We start from the raw sequence: 9,075 nt of genomic DNA, 5'->3' as shown, positions 1-9,075 counted from the left end.
CGGCTCCGGAGATGCGTCATCCCCGTCGCTGGAGCGCGGGGAGTGGCTGCGGCGCCGGGGTGAGCGGCCACCACCCGGAGAGCCCGAGTCATCACCCAAGTCACCATCCGGCCCCGGAGCAGCTCCATCCACCGCGGGGTGAGAAGAGCCGGGCGCACCGCCTTCCACCGAGATCTTGAGGTCATAACCGCCTTCCACGCATATATCAACCCCGTACTGCTAAAGAAAAGAGATAGAACCCAATGGTTTTTCTTTTTTCTTTTGCGAAAATGCACAAGGCCAAATGTATTAAGTTTCAAATGTAAACACACCCATACAGAAAAATAAAATTACATTCAAACTCTTAAGGGTGCCGAAATCTTCTTCCTCAGATGCGTTCATCAGCGGTGCGCCGTCAGCATAACTCGATGCAGCATGTGGGACTCCGCCTCGACAGAGCAAACATTTTTAAACCCAGAAATTTGTAGAAGCAATGGCCGGTGAGTCCTCAATGTGGACCAGGAAATGCTGACGGCCGCAACCACCGAAGCAAATCGTCACACCAGATAAGAAAACGCTGATAAGGATCAGTAGAAACTTCAAAGGCCACGAGCACCGGTCGAATCCCGGCGGATCCGACCGGACAGAGATGACCCGCCGGATAACAGCCCCCAATTACCTGAAGTTCGTAAAAAACATCAGCAGGTTCACCAAACTTCAATCTGTACAATACAGTAGGTGCCCTGGTCTGTATTACATAATTTTGCAGCTCATCAACTAAATGCACTGCTGCAGCTCATCAACTGAATGAACTGCACACACACATATATTCAAAGCATATGTACATGGGTCGCATCATGCGCAGATTGATCGGCATCATGCGAGGCACGGCCTGAAACATATTCCCCAGAGGATTAATAGTCGGCACCGGCATGATTATGCACGGCCTGAAACAATGCTGATGGTCTTTCCATTGCTGACGGTGACGGACTGCGATCCAGTCATGTGAGGCTCCCGCTGAGCACGGCGGATGCTTGTGCCACGGCCCTGGCGACCCTGTGAACCTCGTGCTGCACCAGCTTCCAGGACGCCGAGGTGTTGCTGCTCCTCGCCGTGGCTATGGCGTCGGCTATGCCGGGATAGGACGCGGTGTCCCAGTCGTTCTGCTCCGACGGTCCGTAGATCTGCAACAGGCGACACTCGCAAATAAGAACTACAACTGAGAATTGAAGATCACGAGATACCGCGGTGAATCCCACTGAAGATAAAGGTGTAGACGAGCTGTTGACTGACCAGATGCTTGTACCAGGCTTGCTTGAAGATGCCTTCCCGGTTAGTGAAGGCTCGCTCTGCCTGCATGAGCCGGTCGTTGAGTCCCCGGATCCTCATCGAGTCCTTGCTCAGCTGCTTGCTTGACAGTTCCCTTTGAATATCCTGATACCAGTTCTGAAGTTAAAAAAGCTAGCATATGCAAGATTGTATTGGCTGAGCAGCAATTCTGAAGCAACTGAGTTACCTTTCGCTCACTGTTAACTTTGGTAGCTGCCTTTTTCAGAGCTCTGATCGAGTTGTACAGCGGGGAACAACTGACAGTCGTCCCCTCGGTTTCCTTCTCTACTACTTTTGTGTATGCCTGACAAGAAAAAAAGAAGAAAAAAAAATTCAAGTTCATAAAGGCTTGGCACGATCTTCCTTTCGTTGCGTATCCCTGCCTCCAAATGTTGTTGGGTTCAGGGGACAGTGTTAGTGTGTTACCTCAAGCTCGGTGGTGTAGGACATGTAATCGAAGGGTATGATCTCCTCGTCAGCAAGTCTCAAAGCCATAATTCCCCAGATGCTAGCAGCTGTGAGACGACAATGTTGGTTATACAGTGCAGCTACTAAGTACTAGCACGCAGCACAAAGAGGAATGCGGGGCAGCACCTGCGACATGCCTGCGGAACCCAGGGTCCGCGAACTTCTCCACCCACACAAAATCATCGTATAAAGAGTGGTAAACAGGATATCCTGGCCCTGTCAAAGTCCAAGGAGCTCCATTAGACCATTAGGGATACAAGAAACCGCAAGAATCAACAACACGAAGTGCCCCCCCATACCTTCTCCGAATATCAAGTTGGTTGATGGAATGCCAACATGTTGGACGAATGCTGCATAGTCTGATCCCCCGTTGCCTAGTCGTTGAATCTTCATTCAGGAGATCAGCAACAGTATATGTTAAACCACAGTAAATTTATTTATTTTTTTCGAAAGGAGGGGGGGGGGGGGGGGGGGGGGCCTCCCCGGCCTCTACATTAGAACGATACATACGGCCACCTTTATAAAATAGCAAATAGGTTCAACAAAGGTCTTACAGTCTGAAAAAAAGTAAAGAAGAGCTCACAGAGAGCCAATAAAAAAGTAGCCATAAAGCCACAACCGGCTGGCATAAGAACGATGCATAAACCACAGTAAATAGAAATGAACGTTTTCAGGCGGTCATGTAATAGGATAGGCAATTAGTTTTCCTATCTTTCTTTTGCCAGTCGGTTGTGCCTCATGTTTGCTTACTTTGTTTTGCTCTCCGTGAGTTTTTTTTCCTTTCGTTCAGATTGTCAGACCTTTGTTGAACCTATTTGCTTATTTATATAAGTTGGCCGTGAGTCCCCCCTTTTCGAAAAAAAAATGAAATGTCCAAGAAGCTGCAGGTTTCATTTTATGCGCAAAGGAACCCGGAGTTTGACAGCAATCAGTACTATATACCACAAGTGATAACGGTGTGCTAACTGTATAAGGAAGTCATGTTACAACTCACCTTGGGAGACGCATTGGCTTTGACCCATGAATCATACACCGTCTGAGATGAATTGTCGGGATCTTGAACCTTCATGAATTGAGAAAACATAACGTTTTTACTTCTTGAACATCTTGTTAATAAGAAAAATAGCATAAGCATATGATATTGTTAGACAGGTGGTTCAAAGTTGAGGCACCCACTGTACAGTGTTGACCACTGAACAGTTGCTCTTTTGTATGTCCAAAACCAAATAACTGACTATCAGTAAGTACTCTTTTGTATGTGAATATGTTACTTTTTGTTGGCAGAATGTGCGTACCAGTTTAATTGTTTCAAGGAGTAGCTCATCAAGTTGGGGAGTTGTCGATGGGAGTAAAACCGGACCGACTACCGAAACATCAATATTCAGATATGCAACAGCTCTTGTGGAAAGCATCTCCCTGTTTTCTTCAACCCATTCAGTTGATCCTGTCTGCATAAACATAAATTGTGAGCACCATTGAAGCTGCTTTTAAGGTGCCTACGTATGTATAACAAACGAATGTGGTGCCCGAAGAGAGATCGACTTACCAACCCGTACTCTTCTGCATCCCAGCTACAGAAAATGATGGTTCTCCGAGGTCTCCATCCTTGCTTTTGCAGCATCGAAAACCTTTGCGCTAACTAGATGGACAGGGGGTGAAGTTAACAACGTGTCAAGAGGCAAACATGCTCATATTGTTCAAGATTTCTGCTGATAAGTAAACTCCGGTAATCAGAAAGACGGTCAGTGTTAGTGTATTATGCCACGGCGCGGAGTTCAGAGAAAAGAACAGGCTACTGAATTGCTGAGAACATATTATGTTATAACACAAGAATCACCTCGATCATAGCTGCTGTTCCGCTGTTGGGGTCGGCGGCTCCGAATGTCCAGGCATCGCGATGGTTTCCCAGGATGACATATCTGTACCATCATCAAAGGTTAAAATTTGGTTAGCTTAGTCACGTTTCATAGTATAGTAAATAAATAAGACTGGAACTGCAACTACTCCTAACTGCAGATTGGCACCTCTGTAATATTGTTGTACCAAACCATGACGAAGTTGGAGCAAATTGTTTGCTTCCAAGCAAACTAGCTTGAGCTTGAGCAAAATAAAATAAAATAAAATGCAAGTCCGACTTGTGTACCCCCATAGCCATTTGAGAATAGAGATTTTTCACGGCGAAAGCAACAGATCAATTTTCTGTATACAAAGCGCAAATCAAGTACCCCATAGCCATTTGAGAATTTAGATTGATGGTATGAAGCTGGAGTAGCTGAATAGGAGTAGATCAGATGCACCGTCTTTGAAATATACAAAGGGTGTGGCCGGAGAACTTTCTGTTCAGTAAAGTGGAGCCCAAAGTGGTATGGGGATTAGGAAATTGTGCCATTTGACTAATTAGAAAGAGAATTGGATGCACCAAAGCAAGCAAAGTAGAGATGGACTTGCCAGGGTCTCACATATCTTACGGGATGAAATTAGCTACACCTGAAGCTGAAGGTCTACGAATGGTCCAAAAGCCGTGCTAGGTATCTGGAAGTGCTCAGGCACGATGCATATTTTACTACAACTTGCAGTGTAATAGAAGCTTCCGCGACAAAGCAGCGGAGGCATTTTAAAACCGAAAAGTTACACTACTTGATGATGGTTGATGATGCAGGATGAGAGAGAATGAGTTACCTGTCCGGCTCTTCTGCGCCTTCGATCACCGCGAAGACATTCTCAATCGTTGCCATCGTATCATTGCCCTGCAAATTCCAAGCAAAAGCATCATACAACAATCACACCTGAATGAAACTTGTAAACCATATAAATAATTGGGAGGGTAAACGAGACAAAAGCGCTTCGAATTTAACGTACTTGATACGTCAGGTTCAGCACGGCCGGCCCTGGGCCAAGCCGGTACACGGGGCTGCCGTCCCGGCCCTGCCAGTCGGCCGGCGCCTCGGCCCCGCCCAGAACCTGCTGGATCTCCGCGGCGTCCCGCGCCGACACCGGGAGCGCCGGGATGCCCGGCATGTCGTCGGTGGCCATGGCGTCCTCCACGCTCACGCGCTCGCACCCCTCGGACGACGCCCACATCGGCGTCGTCGGGTCGCCCACGCCCCGGAACAGGCTCCCCACCTGCACGCCGCTCGGGGGCAGCCACCGCGAGTCGGGGAACGACCCCTCCCCGGCCGAGCCGCCGTACTCCAGCGGGTCGGGGTACACCAGCGCGGCCGCGGCGCCCGCCGCGCGCGCGTTGTGCACGATGTCCTCGCAGTGGATCCTCCCGTACCGCGCGAGCGCCACCCTGCCGGCGACGTCGACGCCGCGGGAGGAGAGGTAGGCGAAGTCTTCCTCGCGGCCGTAGTTGGCGTACACGGCCTCCGCGGACACCGACCCGGAGGCGGAGTAGGCGAAGAAGGTCGGGGTCACCTCGGCCGCGGCGCGCGCGTAGGGGTCGCTGGGGTAGGTGTCCTGGGTGAGGGAGAAGGACTTGGCGGCGCGGCCGGGCCCCGCGGAGAGGGAGAGGGAGCGGTGGACGGGGTAGGAGAGGAGGACGGAGTAGGGCGTGATGTGCGACGGGATGGAGAGGGATGAGAAGGCGTGGAGGACGTAGGCGGCGGTGAGGGAATTGGCCTTGGTGCCGGCGACGTGGGGGTGCAGGGTGAGCGCGCGGAGGTGGGAGGCGGCGGTGTTGTTGGAGCCGAGGGAGAGGAAGAGGGAGCCGAGGTTGGGGGACGGGGTCGGCGGGGAGCGGAGGACGGCCAGGAGGAAGAGAGCGGCGGCGGCGGCGAGGACGGCGAGTATGGAGGGGAGGAGGCGGCCGCGGCGATGGGGCTTGAACGGCGGAGGCGAGGGGGAGAGGAGGGAGGCGGCGTCGGGGCGGGACATGGCGGGAGATGGGGGTAGCTGGGAGAGCGGATGCAGGGGAGGAGTAAGTTGTAACGACTACCTGCATTTGAAGTGATGATGGGTGCTCTGCTTTGCTCTGTTTCCACACCACCGAGATGGCCGCCTGCCGTTTCTTAATTTGCGGCGATCGCGACGTCTTGTGTTGTTATGTTACAGACAAGTGGGTGCGATGGCAATGCTAGCGCTGCACCTGCCGGCCGTGCGGCAACAGTACGTACCACGGCATCATTTTTGGCCTCCTTCGCTCGGTTCGGTCAGGCTCAGCTAATGCATGCTGAAATCCATATTCTTTATTTGCTTATTTTTGTGAGGGATTATATATTTATTTTGGTTATTTTTTAAAGGAGGATAACCCCGGCCTCTGCATCAAGACGATACATGCAGGTGTATTATTAATAGTGCAAAATTCAGCAGCCGAACACCATAATCTATATTATAGGCGAACCACTAGCACACAATTTAGTTGTAAGCACGTGTGGTTACATGCAAGATATGTGGTGTGTTAACTTTTTGTTACACACACTTATATGCAGAACAGAGCAATTTAAACAACTATTCACACTACATTTGGCACTACAATAACAACATTGGTCCTAATAACAACACGGCCTAAGCAGATAGCTATATTAACCACAACATACAGACTAAATAAAACACATTAAACATCCAGGATCAAGGCAAGTGCTTCGTCATGCTTCTTGCATTTGGCCACCACCTCTGCGTCGAAAAGGTTGATGTTGTGCACCTTGAAGGTGACGAGGTAACCGACCTTCAGTTGGTGAGCTGCGGTGAAGCCCGCCACCCATTATCAAGGGTAACCTTCGGTTGACCTCCCGGAGCGTGACCCTCCAGTTGCAGTCGGTGTCCTCGGAACGACTTTCGGTGCAATGTTGGTCATGTGCTTACGGAAGCCATCGAGGATTCGCAGTAATTCCAACACATGTGCTAAGATCACCTTTTAGAAGTCTGTTGGACCTGCATCCTCATGAAAATGGCCGAAATCCGTCGCCCTGACATGAAGCATCTTTGACGCACTGACCTCTGCTACCTCCTTGCCCTTCGAGCAGTTACCCTCAGCAACATTGCTGAGCACAAGCTTCCCAACAAAGCACTACAATGATGACATGAACAAGATCAATGAATGAACATGTAGCATGGACTGATCATGAAGATCAACACACTAACACGTATAGCCAACTACCATTGACATGGAAAACATTGAAACTACCGTACTACCGTATAAGCAAACTCTTGATCTTGCCATAGAAATCGTACAACAAGATTAAGAGTTTTCATGCCAACATGCACATGCCCAACTAGAGCCCTATCAAACCCTTAATCGATCCCAATATCGACACCTAAACCCAACCCAATATCGACACCCTAATTTGACCGGGCATAAACACCCAAATCAAGTGCCCTCCTTGCGTTCGCTCGGCCTGGTCCTGGAAATATGTCCTAAAGGAAATAATAAATGTATTATTATATTTCCATGTTCATACTTCAGTTTATATTTATGTGATATTATTGTATTGGTTCTTGAATATGAGATTTCGGGGAAAACTCAATTACATGTGGGGAGTTATAAAGACCAAGTGAATACTCAGTCATGCCTCCAGGACTAGCTCATGTATTGATGATTATGATCTTGTTTTCCTTATCATGGGAATTGTTAATCGCTTGCGGGGATCGAGCATCGCCATTAATTACCATGTGTGTCGATGCACACGATCCCTTTTTTCATGGGACATGACAATGGTGACCCTTAACCCACGCTCGCATGACAGATTGATCATTAGGCCAATAGCGCCACATGGCTGGGTCGGCCCATAGATAAGAGTAATCCCTGCTGATAAAGCCCTGCTAGATCCTCATCGGATCCCGTGCGTGGGAATATTTCGCGACTAAGGGGCAATTGCGCGGGAATGTTTCCGGACTACGATTCAACATGGATACATCCAAACGCTTGTGAGAAGTCGAGTGTTGGAAATATGCCCTAGAGGCAATAATATTGTATTATTATATTTCTCTGTTCATAATTAAGAGTTTATATTATATGCTATAACTGCTATGATCCTGGAATATGTGATTCAGTGGACCAAATGAATCCCTAGTCATGCCTCCAGGACTGGCCCATGTATTGATGATTATGATCTTGTTTTCCTTATCATGGGAATTGTTAATCACTTGCGGGGAACGAGGGAGTGGCCATTAATTACCATGCGTATCGATGCACATGATCCCTTTTTTGATGGGACATGACAATGGTGGCCCTTAACCCACGCTCGCAAGAAGATGGCCAGGGATGCTTAGATCACTTGACTGTATGCACTGGGCATGGAATAATTGTCCTGCAGGATGGAAGGGTTAGTACAAAGGCCACTGCAACGATCCAACGATCATTCTTGAGGCAATTGCAACGAAGGATCTTTGGATATGGCATTCATTCTTTGGTTTGCTTGGCTCGCACAATGACTTGAATGTGCTCTTGAGATCACAGTTGTTTTCTAGGCTTATTACAGGAGATACTCCTGCTTGCAACTACTTGGTCAAAGGGCACAACTACACGATGGGTTACTACCTTGCGGATGGCATCTATCCATCATGGGCCACATTATCCAAAACAATTCCACGTCCGAAAGGTAATAAAAACATTCAACCCAATGTCAAGAAGCTGCCAGGAAAGATGTGGAGAGAGCCTTCGGTGTGCTTCAGAAGCGCTTTGCAATTGTTCGTGACCCTACCGAGTACTGGAGGTCCAAGGTTCTATGGAAGATCATGACTTATTGCATCATATTTCATAACATGATCATTGAAGACGAGAGGGATATGTCTCAGAACTTTCGGTGCATCACCAACGGGACACTAGTTGAGCTAGAGTATGATACGAACATGATCTTGGCATTCCTTGAAGGGCATCACAAGATCGAGAACTGACAAGTTCATGCTCAGCTCCAACAAGATCTTATTGAGCATCACTGGCGACGTCATAGCGAGTCCTAGTTGTTCTGTCACATGCTATTTGCTACATTTGGACCATTCAGTGTGTCCAAATTTGAATAATTTGGTATGTTAACTTTAAATTTGGTGTGTAAACTATATTCATGATTTGCTTGAACATAATCATATTATGTTTAGTTTCTATATGTGTGCTCATATGTAGTTGCAATGTATACTATAATTGCAAAGTTAGAAAAGACAAAAAATTACTCTGTTATATATAGGGGATTGGCTAGGTCCGGTCAAATCATACTCCACGAAGGGTTTACTCCGTCGGATCCTCCAATATTAATAGGCGATCGGTTAGAGATGCCCTTATATGCCACTAAACACAAAACAACCTACGACATCCGACTCAGACCCATACAGTCGGTAGCATAGTGCACCTTTTTTTCTTCTAGA

General features: G+C 48.2%; 1 protein-coding gene across 1 annotated transcript; it reads right to left on the bottom strand.

Moving 5' to 3' along the window:
- Positions 1-641: 641 nt before the first annotated feature.
- Positions 642-5,758, bottom strand: LOC109767415 (probable glutamate carboxypeptidase LAMP1). Its single transcript, XM_020326168.4, has 12 exons — positions 4,636-5,758; positions 4,456-4,523; positions 3,614-3,695; positions 3,323-3,415; positions 3,072-3,224; positions 2,771-2,839; positions 2,076-2,163; positions 1,903-1,992; positions 1,735-1,823; positions 1,496-1,612; positions 1,273-1,413; positions 642-1,163 (listed from the first exon to the last, which is right to left on the bottom strand). The coding sequence occupies exons 1-12, from the start codon at positions 5,650-5,652 to the stop codon at positions 981-983; spliced, it is 2,190 nt and encodes a 729-aa protein (XP_020181757.1). The 5' UTR covers positions 5,653-5,758; the 3' UTR covers positions 642-980.
- Positions 5,759-9,075: the final 3,317 nt, after the last annotated feature.

Source organism: Aegilops tauschii, chromosome 3 (genome assembly GCF_002575655.3).
Source record: "Aegilops tauschii subsp. strangulata cultivar AL8/78 chromosome 3, Aet v6.0, whole genome shotgun sequence".
Classification (NCBI taxonomy): domain Eukaryota; kingdom Viridiplantae; phylum Streptophyta; class Magnoliopsida; order Poales; family Poaceae; genus Aegilops; species Aegilops tauschii.
Note: the sequence above shows the minus strand (reverse complement) of the source record. Positions and strands in the feature narration are given on the sequence as shown.